Genomic DNA, 19,051 nt, shown 5'->3' on the forward strand with positions numbered 1-19,051 from the left:
CACAATGCTGAGTGCCCAAGTTTTTTATATTCCAGATCCATCTAAGTTAAGGGTGAAAAAGGGTCGACGCCAAACTAGACGCATCAGAAATGATATGGATGAGTCAGAAGCAGGTGGGAGGACTTTACGCTGCAGCAAGTGTGATCTGCGCGGCCATACTTACAAGAAATGCCCGAAGAATGCAGAAGTTCCAAGCGGCGCAGATGCTAGTCCATCTGGACAGGCAAGTGATGGTAGGCGACCACCTGGTGAAGGAACAACAAGCAGGCGCGCAAGGCCAAGGCGTCGTCGCGCAGCAGGCGATTCCATGGTGTAACAATGCTTTCGATTTAGGAAATAAAATGCTGTTGTGATGTAATGAGTGTTCGGACTAAATACTTCTATCGTGTAATTTCAATTCAATGTTGTTGTAATGAGTACCTCCGACTATTGTTGTACTAGTAGTATTGCGAACTATTCGGTGTTGTATCATAATGTTATCGTGATGAGTGTTCGGACTAAACACTTTTGTTTGTTTGTACTCTTGTTTAATATGTGTTAGTAATTCGCTTATGAACATTTATTACTTATGTTGAACTAATTATTTATATGTTTCTGATCAACCTATTTGATGCAGGTATGGCGTACGACACACCGGCGCTGTTGAACCGTGGGATTGACAGGAACCACCGCTCGTTCCTGTCAGCAGTCGAGGGTGCACAGCTCGGCACCTTCCGTCCACGCACGTCGCGCGAGTGGTTGCGTGTCGACCCCCGTCACGTTCCTTGGTACGCGTATGTTCTCATTTCAACTCAACTTTGCTTTGTGTTGTACTTATGTTTGAAGTTTGCTCTATACAGGTTGCGTGCGCCAGGCCTTCTACCACTTTGTAGGCTTGTTGAGGCTGCGGCGGACGACCGTGACCCAGCGAAGCGGTGGGATGCAGACCGGTCACTCCTTGCCGCTCTTGTAGACCGCTGGAGACCTGAGACGCACACGTTCCACCTTCCCTGTGGGGAGATGGCTCCGACACTGCAGGACGTGTCGTACCTGCTCGGGCTACCGCTGGCGGGAGCAGCAGTTGGTCCCGTGGACGGTGTTTTTGGGTGGAAGGAGGATATCACTGCGCGCTTCGAGCAGGTGATGCGCCTTCCACACCTAGGACCGACCACCACCCTTCCTCCGTACTCTACAGTCGGGCCTAGCAAGGCTTGGTTGCTCCAGTTCACTGTAAGTAAATAAGTTGTTATTATCATACGTGCTTATTTGCGACCGAATGAGTGTTTTGTACTAACATTTCATTCTTAATTGTAGGCGGACCTTCTGCACCCTGACGCTGATGATTACTCGGTCCGACGCTCCCTTGAGGCGTACCTGTTGTGGTTGTTCGGGTGGGTGATGTTCACTAGCACCCACGGGCACGCTGTGGACTTCCGGCTGGTCCACTACGCACGGTCCATCGCGGATGCTCAGCCACAGGACGTGCCGCAGTGGAGCTGGGGTTCTGCCGTGCTAGCAGCCACGTACCGTGCCCTCTGTGAGGCGTGCACGAAGACTGACGCGGGAGCGATCATCGCTGGCTGCCCTATGTTGCTTCAGCTTTGGGCAGCCGAGAGGTTTGCCATAGGTTGACCAGTGGTGGACAGCGCACCCTACGGGGTTGGTCGCAGCGCGCAGTGGCCAGAGGACGGTCCCACGATGGGGACTTACTGGTGTCGACGTGGGGTTAGTGCAACTTCGCTGCGTTATAAGTTTATCAGTCGTCTTTTTTTTTTCTTCACATAACATGTCTAATTCCGATCATGTTTATTGCAGCGTCGTTACGATCACGTCCAGGTGAGACGTGGTTACCCGGACTTCGTGTTCGAGTTTGACCGTCTCCAGCCGAGCGACGTCATCTGGGAGCCGTACACAGAAGAGGCCGTCGTTGCGAGAGCACCGCTAGGACTTTCGTCCTTGTGCACACGCGACCAGGCTTACTGGCTCACCATCCTGCCGATGGTGTTCGACATTTTCGTTGAGCCTCACTGCCCGCAGCGTGTGATGAGACAGTTCGGACTTAGGCAGGTGTTTCCGGGCAACGTGCAGCCGACCGTCCTCCCTGCCGACCACTCGTGAGTTCGGATTGTTCATTTCTTTTTATGATAATTACTTCATCGAGCCATATAATTTACCTCTCTTCACAGGTTGACTCGACGGGGACAGCTAGCAGGAGCACTTTGGGCTCCACGTGTACAGCAGTACGTTGACGACTGGGTGTTAGCTAAAGAGGAGGTGATCAACGAGCTCTTCCCACAACGGAGGAGAACTACCGTGACTACCTTCGCTGGTACCTTCCTCGCACTCGTGCGCGTGTGACCTTCACTCCAGACGCCCCAGAGCCGCACGTTGCCGCTGTCACGGACGCGTATCCCACGCACCGTGACCGGGACTACTTCGTGGCGGTACGTCCAATTTGTATTACTTCTTACAATTATTTCATTTATCTTGCATAATATAGGACAACTACTGAATTTGTTATTTCCATCTTGCATAGGCTGATGCCGCACGGGATATCAGTGCCGATATCACCGCAGTCCAAGTAAGGTTGAACAGAGGTTTGCACTTGACTGACGTTGAGCAGAGGACGACCTTCGACCGGATGCAGGAGAAGATGCGTGCGGTCATGCGCGTCTTCTCCTGTCGCAGCGCCGTGGACGTCGTACCTCCAGCTGGTCCGGTACAACCACGGCCTCGCGCGCCTACCGTCGGAGCAGGACCTCGACCTACGGCACCTATTTCGCACGGTACTGCTCAGCCCAGAGGTTTCTTAAGTTTTGTTTCTGTTTTTGTACGAAAACATCACCCCGTCGTAACTTGATGTTCCATCCTCGCAGGACCTCGTTTGCCTTCGAACGCCCCTAGCTTCGGAGCAGTGCGACCTACAGCACCGGTTTCGCACGGTACAGTTCAGCCCAGATATTAGTTCATTTTTGTTTCAGCTTTTGCACGATTATGTCACCATGTTTTAACTGCACGTTTCCTCATCGCAGGACCTCGTCTGCCTTCGAGCGCGTTCGCAGGCACGACCGGCGCTTCCACGAGCTCCGCAGGGGCGTTCGCCACCTCTTCGGGCGCGTTCGCCAGCTCTTCCTCTCACGGAGCGTCGATCCCTCGCCCACACGGTACTTTACTTTTTATTAATACTGTTAAATACCTGTACGAAACTGATGGTCCTTGTCCAGCAGGATTTGCAGCCGGGATCTTCGGTACTGGGGCCTCTTCGTCTCACGCCGGTAGGACTGGTCCTACTAGCCAGTTCTACGACGACGACTTGCACGGTGCAGACCACCACGACGTACTAGGCTCCTCTCAGCTTGGAGGAGCTCCAGAGGCGCACACTCAGGAGCAGCCAGAGGTCACACCTGTACAGGCAGGACGGGTTGGCCGTGCCGTACCCCCGGACCGACTCACGTACTCCCACGGGCACATTAGGGCGCAGGGTAGGAGGGACAGGGGTAAGAGGCCTCGTCAGTAGTGTTCTACCTCTTCAGTCCTTATGTGACCGTTTCTTTTGGCTTACAAACTTGTAAAGCAGTACTACTTTTGCTATTACTACTGCAGTACTACTTGTGTTTGTCTCGTCTACATAGTTCTTTTCATTCATATGGTGCTAGAACAACTTATGCTCATGACAACACACTTTCGGCGCTGCACGGTAGTGTCAGATCCAGTAGCGCGCACAGTCCACAACAGCACACATGAAAAGCGGCAGCTCGAGTTATCACTATCAACTTTCGGCGCTGCCTGTTTACATAAAGTGAATCACGCCCACGCGTGATCGTCTTGTCACATCTAATGAATAATGTATCTCATTGAGTTCACATATATTGCAGTGAAAACGACGCTATATAATTGACAATCTGAAGGCAACCTCTTCATATCTTCTTTCCCACTAGAACACAACACACGAAAATGGAAGCCTATTCATTGGTAATACGTAATCTAGATTTGAGATTATGTAGAACATTCTTCACTACAATTTTACATTTTGGCAGCAAACCAAATATGATCAAATGCAATTTTACCTTACCAAATATTTGGTCGTGAAGAAAAATTTGGCACTAACAATCCAAATATGCCCTAAAACTTAATAAAATATTTGTACGGTAACAAAATATTTGTACGGTAACAATCCAAATATGCCCTAAAAAATAATAAAATTGTATTTTACCAGTCTTGGAGATTTTAATCTTGTATAGTTTTCAATATAAAAAGATTTGATAACTATTGATATTTATACAAAAATATAGAGCACAGTACAAAATCGCCCTCCCCCAGGGCGGCAAGGGGGCCGCCTGCAAAATTCCATGCCCCCTCGCCGCCCATTTGCAGGCGCCCCCCCGCACAGTACAAAATCGCCCTCGCGGAGGGCGGCAAGGGGGCCGCCTGCAAATTTCCATGCCCCCCCTCGCCGCCCATTTGCAGGCGGCCCCCCGCACAGTACAAAATCGCCCTCGCGGAGGGCGGCAAGGGGGCCGCCTGCAAATTTCGTTGACGGCCGTCGCCCGAGAGCGAACGGCCGTCTGCCACGTCATTTTCGCCGCCCTCTGGGAGGGCGATTTTTAAAAATCGCCTTCCCAGAGGGCGGTAGGCGACTACTTCCGTCAATTTTCAAAATGGAAAATTATTTTTGTAAAACTTTTAATAAAAAAAATTAAAAATAAAAAAAATTCGTCTCCTTTGAGCTCCAGTACCAACCAGGTGAGGAAATTCTCCTGTTTGGATTACGGAAAGCCTGAGGTCAACTAGGACTGCATCCACATGAGACTTCTTCCCTGAAGATCCCAATGGGCCATCAATCGATATGATTGGATTATGATAGATTGATAATGTACACTACACTGATTCTTCAATTCAATTCCATGTGTTGCAAACTGCCATTCCAAATAAAAGAATGCCATTCTTAAAAATATATAAAAAAAACTAAGAGAATGTTTGCATGTTCCCGCCATCATCATCTTGTTGAATTAGTGGGCAGCGTGCATGCATCTCCTCTTTGATCACGGATCACCACTACTCATGTTTCCTTCTGCAGCTGTCATACCAACATAATTTATATGTCTAAATTGACCTGAATAGATGAAGTCAGAGGAGTTGATTCTGCGTTGCAGAAACGTGGCAACAACTACACAGTTTTATCTGATCTCTCTCCGCTTCTTCTGCCGTGATTTTTTGAGCATGACAACCACGCAGAGGTTGGAGGAAGGGCAGCACATGATTTTGTCGGTTACTCTGGAAATTACATTTACATCCAAGGATCCCAGATTATAATATACATTATTCGTTCGCTGTCAGGCTTTCTCATCATCTGCAGTGGTTACGATCAACGAATTGTTGAAGATTGCCAAAATAAACCGAAGATTGCATTGGTGCACAACGGTTCTGATCAAACATACAGGAGAGGTAATACAAAATCCTTGATTACAAAACCAGAAAGAAAAAATTGCATGAATAAAATCCAAAGTCCCGAACAGCTCATTACAACCATGGACTATGGTTAAACCAGGTTAAACCGTAAATGTTAGAACAAAGCTGGATTATGACCGCCTGGAAGTATTAATTACTAGCATTTTTGATCCATTATTCAAATACTGGCACCAACTTCACATTCACTCTCTGTTAACTGCGCTGATGCGCACAAATTAACATCACTCACAATTTGAATTAGGAGTGTCTTAATTAAGATATATATATATATATATATATATATATATATATATATATATATATATATATATATATATATATATATATATATATATATATATATATATATATATATATCTTTCCAACAATTTGACAAGTATACAACATTACACCGATAAATCATGAATCAATCACCAAATCAGATCCAACAGAAAGAACAATTGACTGCAGGAGAGAAGAAAAGGATGGCGCGACGAGACGATCTCGCCGGCAGTGCGGCGGCCTAGCTAATTAAGCTAGCTAGCCGCGGCACTGCGTGATGGCGGAGCAGCCGCGCGTGTAGGGGTTGGCCTCCGCGCCGGGATGGCAGTTGTAGTACGACGCGCCGCGCAGCGAGCACGGCACGCGGTCCGCGAACAGGGCGTCGTAGCTGATGTACCCGCTCGTCGTCGTGTTCGCCATGGCGCCGCCGGGGGCGGGGCCCGGGGCCGGTGCAGGCGCGGCGGTGTCCAGAACGCGCCTCATCACGGTCACGCCATCATCGGCGCCGTAGGCGGACGCCGACGACGTTGCCACGGCGACGGTGAGGAGGAGGACGAGGAGGAGGGGTAGGATGCGACGTCGCGCCATGGTGGTGTGCTTTGAGATTGGTGCGATACTGCGATGGCGGGAGCAGATGGAGTAGGAAGTGAGCGCGAGGGTGAGGAGAGGTTTTTAAGCGTGATATGATGGGCCTCCAATCCAGCTTGTCATTTGAATTCTCTTTCTCCGTCTCTCTCTTTTTTTTTAAAAAAAGAAAAAAAACTAGACTATTCCAGCTCTGGTATGATTGGGCTCCCACTACTCTTTTTTCAGTAAGTTTTAATGTGACTGGTATATGTGAATATATTTGTTTTGTATACGATAATGATGATGATAATAATAATAATAATAATAATAATTTGTTAATGAAGATAGGTAATATTTATTAATTATCCTATATAAAGTTACAACCCACTAAAATCTAAAACTCAACATGCAAAAAGAAGGTCACATCATCTTCCACTAGCAACTATTACATTTGAACATCTGTACAGAATGTTATATTACTTATTTTATAATTATTAAATTTTAGAGCTTTAAAATGTAAGCATGTTAAATCATCATGTCACATAAATCACATAATATTTTAAATCTCTCCATCATTTTTTATAATATCCTATATATCTATATAGTTCATCCTCACTTAGTTCATGTTATTTATCTCTTCTCTCATTAAGCCATATCACAATTATTTTTAGTTTTTGGATGATTAATCTATGGTCCAAATTATCTTCCTCGTTTTCTTCTCTCATTAAACCATATAACCTTAATTATTTTTAGCCCTTTGATCGTAAATGTATAGTCCAAATTATCTGCCTCCTTTTCTTCTGTTATAAAGCTACATCTTCTTACTTTTACTTTTGAATCATCATTATATAAACCACATCAACTTACGTAAACTTATGTTGTTTAGCTATCTTAAATATTATTTTTATTTGCTCTTATCATACTAAACTTTTGCAACGCGCGGAGTTTCATCTAGTTAGATAAAGAGACAATATTTATTATGTAGAATCTATCTGTTCATGAGTTATAACATCAGTGGCGAAAAATCATAATTACACAAAGCGTAGCTACATTATTAGCCGGATATATGTATTTTTCTCAATATCTAGAGTTGAGCTTGTGCTTGCAGGTTTGATGGCAAATATATAACTTGTGCTTGCACGTTTGTGGGGCGATATCACATAATCTGTTTTGCCAACCAAAAAAAAAAATTGGCCACTTACATGGTACTATGCAGCATGTCTATGTATACTCTAGACTCTAGTCTAGTGTATTCTAGAGTAAAGTCCTTCACCGGTCTCTAAACTTGTACCGCTGCGTCATCCCGGTCCCTAAACTCGCAAATCGACCGTTCAGGTCCTCAAATTTGTTCGACTGTATCATTCCGGTCCCTAAACTTGCAGATCACTCGTTTAGGTCATCCAACTTATTCAGTTGTATCACCCCGGTCCCTAAACTTGGATTTGAATATCATCTGGGTCAAATAGGACGGTCTAAAGACTTTATATTTAAAAATAATTTATAAATTTTTCATGTAAACTCTAATGAAGACAAACTTTATATCAAACTTGTAGCCCTCGATGCGATCTACAACTTTGTAGTTGATTTTTTTTTATTTTAAGTCATTTTTTGTCCCAAAATGTAATTTTAAAATTAAAATTTCAAAATCTATAAACATGCAATAATATTTTGGGACCCTAAACAGTTTTAATTCAAAAACTTTTCAACTACAAAGTTGTAGGTCGTGTCGAGAGCTATAATTTTGATATAAAGTTCGTCTTCATTAGAGTTCACATGAAAAATTTATGAATTATTTTTTGATATAAAGTTTTTAGACCATCCTGTTTAGGGACCAGGGTGACATAGCTGAACAAGTTGGAGGACCTAAACAAGTGATATGCAAGTTTAGGGACCGAGATGACACAGTCGAATAAGTTTGAGGACCTGAACGGTCGATTTGCGAGTTTAGGGACCGGAATGATACAACGGTACAAGTTTAGGGACCGGTGATAGACTTTACTCTGTAATTCTCAAATTTCCTTACCCCGTTTAGCCTACATATAAATACGACCTCCCACGAAAACAAAACAGCAATCACGATCTGCATCCGCGGCAGAATAAGCTGAATATTCTAATAGATTACCTAACTCCATGATTGGTTAAGATAACGAACATCTCTACAGCTACTGATTCTTCAATCCAGTGTGTTGCAAACTGCCATTCCAACTAAAAAGAATGTGTGTTCCTTCCATCATCTCGCTAAAAAGAATGTGTGTTCCTCTCTCTGTCGGCCAAGTCAAACTAATAGTGGAACACCAGTTTTTGTGCTGCTGTCTGCAGCTCATATATAACAACTCATTTTTTTACCGCTAAAAATCCTAATAAGAAATTGGTAGTGCAGGACCAAATCATCTAGGAAAAAGTGCACCGAAGGTCCGTCAACTTGTCATCGAGTTACAATTTAGGTCCTTCGGTGGTTTTGACCCTGGTATTGTCCGACGTGGCGGCTGAGTCAGCGTGGGACTCACATGTTAGACTGTCCACGTCACCACTTCTTACCCTCCCCATCAACTCACTTCCTCTCTCCTTCCCTCTCCATGGGCGGTGGCCGGCGAAGAGCAGCCAGGGCGGCGCGGCAGGACGGTGCGGCGGGCGCGGGCGCGGTCGCTGGTGCAGAGGAGCATGCCACGGTCGGGCATCGCCATGGCCTCTCTTGTCCCCGTCGAAGTCACCCCGCTCGACGAGGTCGGCGGCGGCGAGCACAGTGTCCCGTCGCGGCGTGCCCCGTTGAAGTCACCCCGGTCGACGAGGTCGGCGCACGCGAGCGGGGAGGAGCGTCGGTGGCGAGACCACAGGGGCAGAGCGAAGGGGGAGCTTGAGGGGAATGGCAGTGGAGAGGTGGAGGAGGAGGATGCCGCTCCGACGAAACTCCCATCCGGGGCGAGGGAGGAGCGGAAGACGGAGACGGCGACAGCGGGAGGGAAGTAGGGATGGAGACGGCGAGGAGGGAGTTGGCCGGCCGACGTGTTGTCGCCGCCGTTGTCCTTCCGGCCGTTGCTCTTCCGCGAGGCCGTCCCCAACGAGCCGCCACTCCGGCCGTCCTCCCCCGTTCCAGCGCCATGGCAAGCGACGAGAAGCCGGCGGCGCGGCGCCCCCACCCGAAGCCGCCGACGACGATGAGGCCGAGTGGCGCGGAGTCGTCGGCGCCGCCGCTCCCCATCCGCAGCCGCGCTCGCCTGCTGCTGCCGCTGCCTCTCCGCCACCGCGCTCGCCTAACTCCCTTGCCGCCGTCGGCCTGCTCCCGCCCGTCGCCGTCCACTCCTCAACCGCGTCTCCACTACTTCCTTAGCCACCACCGCTGTGGGCTCGCCTTCGCCGCCCTCGCTTGCCCGTCACCACGTGTCGTCGTACCTCACGCGACTGTCGCCGTGCTCCGGGAGCCCCGCCATGGCCTCCCGCAGCACCACGCTCCTCATCTTCTTCGTCGAGCCCTCCTCGCCGCGCCGCCCTTCCTCTGCCTCGCCGCCATCGTCGGGAGATGACGGCCTGGCCCTAATTTTCTCTGCTCCTCTAATATTGGTCCCAAACTGGCGCCCGCAGCGCGTCGTATGCCGCCGCCACCATCCGGAGTCCCGCGCCTTGGCGTCCTCGCCGCCACCGCCCGGGCCTCTCTGACGGCCCGACCCCGAGGTCGCACGCGCGGTGAGCCTGTGACGCTCTCCCTTCTCCCGCATCGTCGACGCCGCCGCCGCCGCCGCCGCATCGCCGGCCCGCCGGATGTCCTCTCCCACCTCGCCCCGACGAGCTCCCCACCCGCCGGGCATCCTGCAGAGGGGAAGAGAGAGAGAGAGAAATAGAGAGAGAAGAGGAAGGGGGAGAAGGGGGAAGGGAGAGGTGCTGACTGTACACCCTTACATGTGGGACCCACGTGGGTCCCACGCTGACTCAGCCGCCACATCGGACGAAACCGGGATCAAAACCACCGAAGGACCTAAAGTGAACGGTTTTGTAAGTTGAGGGATGTCCTATATCTGGTTTTGCGGTTGGAGGATGATTTTGTAATTCGATGACAAGTTGAGGGACCTTCAGTGTACTTTTTCCAATCATCTACTAACCAACTTGGTCCCTCAATCGGTAGATGCTACTAGTCTTAGCAGTGTTAATGTTAGAGATATATTCCTAGTTAATAACATATCACATAGGGTTGCATGATAATTGTCAGTGATTAAGCGATCTCAAACAGTTCCAGTTAGTTTATAAAGACTGAAAACCCGTACTCGTAAATGAATAATCATATCTAAACTAGTCGTTTTCCCTTTTTGGCTGAGAATAGTTTGCGACGAATTTGGTGTCCTTTCTTTTAGAACCACAGAGAAACAAAGGTTCAAATATTCTGTACTCCTATGCAAACAATTATATTTGATAACAAAGTTGAATTATTGTACAGTAATAGGTACTTAGGTGGGCATGCAGCTGCAATGCAAGAGTTGGGCTTCAAGGTCTAGAAAAGTGAAGCAACTCAGGGGAGTTTTTTCCGCAAGAGGAGACGGCGGCCGGGGCACGGGAGCCAATGCCATGCTCCTTGAACCAGCTCCATCGCCAGGTTCCTAAAGGAGCACGAGATCCCCAAGGCCAAAGATCTGGCTCTCAATGGAAGGGCGGCGAGATTGAGAACCTCACTTTACGCCGACGATGCCGCTAACTTCATTTCACCAACCACCAGAGATATGACAAATCTTTCAAAATTCCTTTCAATGTTTGGAAAGGTCACCAGGCTGAAGGTAAACCCTCAGGATAGCGGCGATCCGTTGCGGGAATCTCGATCTACATGACATCTTCCTTGCGTTCCCGGCGAGGGTTGCTACTTTCCCTTTGAAATACCTAGGACTACCCCTCACTGTCTCTAGGCTAAAAAAGATCCACGTCCAGCCGATACTCGACAAGATCGTAACAAAGTTAGCACCCTAGCAAGGGAAACTCATGAGGGCAACAGGAAGAACGTCACTAACAAAGTCAGTCCTAATGGCGCAACCAATCTATCACCTTACTGCTCTAAAGATCCCTGAAAACACACTACACGAAATTGACAAACTATGATGGAAATTCCTATGGGCGGGGGGCGAGAACATCTCAGGAGGAAAATGTAAAGTCAACTGGGAAAGGGTCTGCAGGCCAAAGGACTTGGGCAGCCTAGGCATCTTGGAACTGCACAAATTCGCAAAGGCTCTCAGAGTCCGCTGGCTATGGTACGAATGGACAGCCCCCGATAAGCCATGGATAGGAACACCGGTACCCTGTGACAATCAGGATAGAGATCTGTTCGCTGTGGCAACAACCAGCACTATTGGTGACAGAAAGAAGGCGAGCTTCTGGCACTCTCACTTGAGTGATGGTCGAACGCCGAAGTCTTTAGCGCCACTAATCTTCCAAGCTTCAAGACGAAAAAATAGGTCTGTGAGGGAAGCCGTGGACGCAGGAGTGTGGATCTCCGTTATCCGCACAGAGGAACTCTCCACGTCGGAACATCTTCGCCAATACGTAGACCTTTGGGTTAGACTACTTCAGCCACCGGCCTTCAATGAGCATGAAGACACCATCATATGGAAACTGACAGCCAACGGAGTATACACGACAAAATTGGCATATCGGCTGCAATTCATCGGCGCCACAAGATCTACCTTCAATGAAACCATATGGAAGTGTTGGGCCCCTCCAAAATGTAAATTTTTTGCATGGCTGGTCATCCAAATCTGTATATGGACGGTGGATAGATTGCAGAAGAGAGGATGGCAGAATCAGCAACTATGTCCCCTATGTCGAGTCACCCAGGAATCTGCCGTGCACCTATTGACTTCTTGTAGAGTAACCTGCAGAATCTGGGAAGAAATCCAATGATGGGAAAGTTGGGACCTGCTCATGCATGATTGGGGTAGGCTTACCTCGGGGACCGATTGGTGTCACTTCCTCCTATCGTGCACTCCCACCTCGACAAAGACCTTGAAGTCGATGATAATTCTAATGTGCTGGGAGGTTTGGTGTGAGCGTAATGCAAGAATCTTCCGCCACCACGCCTCAACTACTGCAGCGATAGTGGCGAAAATAAAAGAGGCAAGAACCTAGGTCAAGGCTGGGGCGGTTGCTCTTGGAGGATTGCATATTTTAGGAGAGATCACGTAGTCTGCAGCCCAAAACCTCTTGCAGGAGGGGAATTTTAGTAACCCCCTGTATGTAAACCATTTTTCCTACTCTATTAATATAAATGACAAAGCTTTTGCCGGGTTCAAAAAAAAATATCTGGCTCTATACACCTCGACTCATATGCATATACACCTCAACTAGACGATTGCCAAGAACGCTAAGAATGCATCCCACAAAGAGAGTAGTGGCCTCATCGAATTCTTTCTGCTGGTCAGCAGTAAGAACTCCCATAGGTTTGTCAGTACTCACCTAGAAGCATTTCATAGCTGTCAGCCACAGAGTGACCCTGATTTGCCTTGTCTTAAAATGCACACCGATGAATTTATCCGGCCTCAGTGCATTTGCAAAACCAGCCATAGTAAAATCACAATGCCTATAATAAAGTTTTTGATTGTTGAAATTATAAGCACATAATGATTTAATTTATTCCATAAATAAATCATGATATTGCAGATGTAAACTAGCATGAATGCATCATTGGATCTACACATGTAAATTAGGCAGTAAAACATGAATATATCAAATATGCGCAACATGTTGAGCACGTACCGAGGTTGCTGAAAGATCGGTTGTTTAGCAGGAATTACTCGCGGTTGCGGGCGACGACGAAGGCGCGCACTGCTCTCCCTATCGCCGGTGCACGCCGGCGAGCGGGATGGAGTAATATCTACGAGCGACCCGATCGCCGGTGCAGCACAGAGGGTGTCCGCACGATCTCCACTCTGTATAATCGAACCGGATAGGAGGTTGCATCTGCGCAAGGGACACGATCTCCACTCTGTGTAACCGAACCGGATAGGAGGTTGCATTTGTGCAAGGGTGAGGAATTAATTTTGACTGACCATTCGACGCGTACGCCGCCTGCCCTGGCTAGGCGAGGCGAGCGCGTGCGTGTGGCTCATATGCTTCAAGTGGCTAGGAGGGCATCCTCCCTTTTAAGGAGGTCCCCCTCTCCTAAATAAGCAAGGTGATACTAAACTCCCCATGCATGTCATCCCATGAGGTGGACTTTTGTGATGTTCCAAAGAATTAATCTTCGAGTGGGCTAAGGCCCGTCCATTAATTCCAACATGTACTATCTAATTTATACTCTTCTGTTTGTATGTTCTTCCAGTGTCTTCAAGACCAAAATCAAGTTAAGAACATCATATTACAGACCCGGTTCTTCTTTGGGAATTAGTGTATTTTTTTGAACCTTTTTAATTTTTAATTTTAAAACTAAGCCTTTTCAAAACTTATTTCTAAAATCTGAACCTTTTGGTCATGACAACCTGTCTGGCGTGACAAAACAACACTGGCACGCCACCTATAGCGGACGTGACAGTTTTGCCATGTGACCAAATAACGCTATCATGGCAGGCGTGACAGTATTATTTTGCCACGCCAGTTTGGTTAGCGTGGCCAAAAGATCTTGAAAATAAAATTTCGATAGGTTTATTTCTAAAATTAAATATTAAAAAGGTTCAGAAAATAAAAAAAATCCTTTGTATCCTTTTTTTTCTACAATGAAATGTAGACTATGGCATATTTTGATTTTTTTCAGATCATGGATAGAATTGTTTATCTAATACGAGTATTATCTAGTGTTTTCCGTTTACTTGAATATACAGGGGAAAGAAGAATCAACAAGTAAAATATTGATATGGCAACATGATTCTTGCTGGTGATGAATAAACAAATCTAGCAACTACCTCAGGTGCAATCAATAATAAAATCTTTGCTATTGATCAATTAATTTCTTGCGAATCTTCCTTATTTATGAATCGACCAAATTAATTGTGTCGTAAGCCTATGTTGTATTAACTTGTTTTCTTTTATTTAGCATGCCTTTCTTCATATACTGTAGGCCACCAAGCCAGCAAGAAGTATATGTCATACAACTTTATGAGTACGTGAGTGTTGAGCATAATTGTTGCACATTGCATTCGTTTTGCATGGCAACAAAACAAGTATGTGGCCCCTTTTAACCTATGTTAATGTTTTATTTGTTGCTCCCATGTCTCAAAACAAAAACCATTTTTATGTACTGATACACAAATAATCAAAAGCTGAAGCGCAAAAAACACCAAAGTGTGCCCTTCACTATGGGTGGTGTGGCCTATACGTGCCGAATAGCATATATAGGGATACACATCCGTGTAGTTTGCATAGTTTAGGCCCTAAAACCCGAGAGTTCAAAGTGAGTCAGAAGGAGTGTATCCAAAGGGATTAAAAGCGGTTGCCTTTGGGTTGTTGTTGCTTGGAGTACCAAACTTCGGTAATATTGAGTCCCAATTTAATAAGCTTATCGCATACATCAACATCGATCAATTTGATTCGACACTAGCAGAAAGGATTTGTCATATCACCAATGATGGTTTGTGCCACGGCCTAGGTAAGATCAACCTCGTCGGCGAGCATGCCACCTTCCACAGCTTAGCCACCGTTGCTGCCGCCATCAACCTCTACACGAGTTGCTACCTTCGTCTCCTACCCCTCAATGACAATGAGGCAGGCACCGCCCCATTGGAGCTGGACATCAAGGACCCCAGGCTCACCTTCTCGTAGCCATGTGCGCGCCTTCGCGAAGCGCTGCTAATGGAGGAGGCAGGGGCACAATAACCAAGGCCATGCTCCCTAGACCAGCTGGCCTCTATCGCCAGGCTCTTGGAGGAGCATGAGATATGGCTCTCTGCCAGCCTCTTTGCTTTGCTCTTTCTCTACACTTTCAACTTGGAGTTGGTTCTTTGTTTCTATCCTGAAACCAATCCTTCAATTCTTTGTTTTTTTAAGAAAAAATGATGACCCACGTATCAGTGAGAGAAAAAAATAGGTTGGACTGGTTTGCCAGTTTTTAAGGGATAAGGTAACTCAAATCTAAGGGAAATACTCCCTCCGTCCTAAAATAAGTGCATTTTTGCACTATTCACGTTCAACGTTTGACCGTTCATCTTATTTGATTAGTATTTCTATTGCTATTAGAAGATAAAACATGAATAGTACTTTATGTGTGACTAAATATTTTCAAATTTTTCACAAATTTTTCAAATAACACGGACAGTCAAATGTTGGGCACAAATATCCACTGCTGCACTTATTTTAGGACGGATGTAGTATTTTCTATTAAGGACCATCTCATCTCACCTATGAAAGGTGTTCAATTCAATCCAATCCAACCCATTCCAACCATTGAATCAAACACATGCCTATATTCTTTGATATGGAGTACCAAGTTGCAATTTTCTGTGTATTGCTTGTTGGAATTAATAGATGGGCTAAGGCCCATTCGAAGATTAATTCTTTGGAAAATCACAAAAGCCCACCTCATGGGATGGCATGCATGTGGAGTTTAGTACCACCTTGCTTATTCTAGGAGAGGGGGACCTCCTTAAAAGGGAGGATGCCCTCCTAGCCACTTGAAGCCTGTGTGGTGGAGAGAAGAGGGGAAACACACGCGAGCGCTCGCTCGCCTGGCAGGGCAGGCGGTGCGCGTGCACGATGTACGCATCGAATGGTCCACAAAATTGGCTCCTCACCCTTGCGCAGATGCAGCCTCCTTTTGCAGTTTTATTTTGCCGCGGGAAATTCGGATTTGTTTTGTTTTGGAAACATTCTGAAAAATCTGGTGCGTGAAAAACGGCGTGGAGTCCGGATAGGTTACGCGCGACTTATCCGGTTCGGTTTACGCGGGCGCCCTGATCAGGCGACCTATCTCTATATAAACCGAGCCGCCGCCTTCATGCAACACACGCGAAATCAATCTAGGGTTTGCCTCCTACTCTGTACTGCGCAGTCGCTCGTAGACTACTCCATCCCGCTCGCCGGTGGTCCGCAAAATTGACTCCTCACCCTTGCGCAGATGCAGCCTCCTTTTACAGTTTTGTTTTGCTACGGGAAAATCGGATTTGTTTTGTTTTGGAAACATTCCGAAAAATCCGGTGCGTGAAAAACGGCGTGGAGTCCGGATAGGTTACGCGCGACTTGTCCGGTTCGGTTTACGCGGGCGCCGTGATCAGGCGACCTATCTCTATATAAACCGAGCCGCCGCCTTCATGCAACACACGCGAAATCAATCTAGGGTTTACCTCCTACTATGTACCGCGCCGTCGCTCGTAGACTACTCCATCCCGCTCGCCGGCGTGCACCGGTGATCGGGAGAGCAGGTCTCCAGAACCTCTGCCTTTGACGTCCTGCACCGGGAGAAGGCGGCAATAAGGTTTTTGGGAAGCGCTTTGCGCGACTGCTCCCTATTCGTCCGCGACGGCTCGCCTTCCTCTCCGCTCGCGTGCTTCACGCCTTCGTCGACGCTCGTAACCGCGAGTAGTTCCTGCCGAGCAACCGGTCTTTCCGCCACCTCGGTACGTGTTCGACATGTTGCGCATATTTGATCTGTTCATGTTTTACTGCTTAGTTTACATGTGTAGATCTAATGATGCGTTCAATCTAGTTTACATCTGCAATATCATGATTTATTTATGGAATAAATTAAATCATTATGTGCTTATAATTTCAACAATCCAAAAACCTTATTATAGGCGCCGTGATTTTACTATGGCTGGTTTTGCCGATGCACTGAGGCCGGATAAATTCACCGGTGTGCACTTTAAGAGAAGGCAGATCAGGGTCACTCTATGGCTGACGGCTATGAAATGCTTCTGGGTGAGTACTGGCAAACCTGAAGGAATTCTTACTGCTGATCAGCAGAAGCAATTCGAGGAAGCCACTACTCTCTTTGTGGGATGCATTCTTGGTGTTCTTGGCGATCGTCTGGTCGAGGTGTATATGCATATGACCGACGCTAAGGAGTTGTGGGATGCACTGCATACTAAATTCGGTGCTACTGATGCTAGCAATGATCTGTATATCATGGAGCAGTTTCATGACTACAAGATGGCTGACAACCATTCTGTAGTCGAACAGGCTCATGAGATACAAACCATGGCTAAGAAACTCGAACTCCTTAAGTGTGTCTTACCCGACAAATTTGTGGACGGGTGCATTATTGCGAAACTACCTCCATCATGGAGAAGTTTCGGTACTGCACTCAAACACAAGAGACAGGAATACTCCGTTGAGGGGTTGATAGCGTCTCTTGATGTTGAGGAGAAAACTCGGGAAAAATACGCCGCGTCTAAGGGCGATGGTGGGCAGTCTAGTGCCAATGTTGTGCACAAGGCCCAGAACAAGAGCAAGGGGAAATACAAAGCTCAACAGACCACCAACTTCAAGAAGCAGAAGAAGAACAACAACAATCCTAACCAGGATGAGAGGACTTGCTTTGTGTGTGGGCAACCTGGTCATCTGGCTAGGAAGTGTCCTGTCACGCCCTGAAGTTTTCCCCCCTTTGCTTGCTTTAAAAATTGGTTAAATAAATTGCCCGAAGAAATTATCTTAATTAACCAAGAGCTAATTCCCTAGTTAATAAATGCAAATAATAATCGGAATCGGCATGTGGAATTTTTTTTTGGGTTCCACATGTCACAATATATTAACAGGATTTTTAGTGGAATTTTCAGAGCCTTGGAAATAATTTTTACCAATTAAAAATCACCAAAGTGCAATTTTAATCCCAGGAAAATCCTTTCTTCTTTTTCTTTTTCCTTTTTCCTCCTTTTTTTTTCCTCTTCTTGGGCCGTCGGCCCAGTCCACCCGTCGCCCGCGCTCGGCCTCCCCTTGTGGGCCGGCCCGTTCTCCTTCCCCCTCTCTCCGGGACGCTGACAGGTGGGGCCCACCTGTCAGGTCGTCCCCTTCCTCCAGCCACCCGCCTCCGACGGCAACCGCCGCCGAATCCGCCACGCCGCCGCCTCCTCCGCTCTTCCCGCGCCCACGCCGCGCCGCTCCCGCGTCCCCCCCACGTCGCCGCCTCTTCCCCCGCATCTCCCGGCCCGCGCGCGCACTCGAGAGGGCGGGATTCGATTTCGAATCCACCTCTCTCACTCTCCCTCCACTCCCCACGTCGCCGGCCAAATCGGCCACCTCCCCGGCCACGTCCGCCCCCTCCCGCACCTATAAATCGCTCCCCGCGTCTTCCTCTCTCGTTTTTCGCACTCGCCGCGCTCTCCCGTGCCTCCTATCGCGCTCGCGCCGCTTGTTGCTAGCGCCGCCGCTTGCCGCCGCCTTTGGCCGCGAGCCGCCGCCGCTAGAGTCGCCGCCGCGCCAAACCGCCGCCGCTGTTAGCTTCGCCGCCGCAAGAGCTTTCCCGGCCGCCGCCTCGCGTCGCCGGAATCCCACCGGAGCACCTCTCCCCTCGCGAGCCGGTGAGTTTTTCCCTCCCCTCCATCTCCGGCCGGCAATTCAAGCCGCCGTGGTCGTCGTCTCCTCTCCTAACGCCTCTCCATCTTCTCCTAGGGTGTCGCCGCCGCCCGTCCGTGCCTCCGCGTCGCCGGTCATCGCCGCTCGTCTCTTCCCACGCCGGTCGCCGCCATCGCCTCGGTGAGGAATCCCCTTTCCTCCTTCCTTTCCTCTCCCCCGTGAGCGCCGCCGCCCTCCGCGCGTGCGCCGTCGTCTTCGGCTGCCGCCGCCGCCTTCGCGCCGGCCGCCGCCGTCTCCCCGCGCCGCCGGTCACCGCCGGCGGTCGTGCGCCGTCGTCGCCTCGCCATGGCCGGCCGGCTTGAGCCGT

General features: G+C 48.2%; 1 protein-coding gene and 1 long non-coding RNA gene across 2 annotated transcripts; one reads left to right on the forward strand and one right to left on the reverse strand.

Moving 5' to 3' along the window:
- The first annotated feature begins 2,863 nt into the window (after positions 1–2,863).
- LOC136353748 (uncharacterized) lies at positions 2,864–3,600 on the forward strand. Its single transcript, XR_010737149.1, has 3 exons — positions 2,864–2,921; positions 3,012–3,143; positions 3,207–3,600. It is a non-coding gene; the product is annotated as an uncharacterized lncRNA (long non-coding RNA).
- A 2,234-nt stretch (positions 3,601–5,834) lies between these two features.
- LOC107277691 (uncharacterized) lies at positions 5,835–6,360 on the reverse strand. Its single transcript, XM_015758365.3, has one exon. The coding sequence runs from the start codon at positions 6,295–6,297 to the stop codon at positions 5,968–5,970; it is 330 nt and encodes a 109-aa protein (XP_015613851.1). The 5' UTR covers positions 6,298–6,360; the 3' UTR covers positions 5,835–5,967.
- Positions 6,361–19,051: the final 12,691 nt, after the last annotated feature.

Source organism: Oryza sativa, chromosome 10 (assembly GCF_034140825.1).
Source record: "Oryza sativa Japonica Group chromosome 10, ASM3414082v1".
Classification (NCBI taxonomy): Eukaryota; Viridiplantae; Streptophyta; class Magnoliopsida; order Poales; family Poaceae; genus Oryza; species Oryza sativa.

Coding starts and splice junctions, on each gene's coding strand:
- LOC107277691 (XM_015758365.3), bottom strand. CDS start 6,297: ATGGCGCGACGTCGCATCCTACCCCTCCTCCTCGTCCTCCTCCTCACC.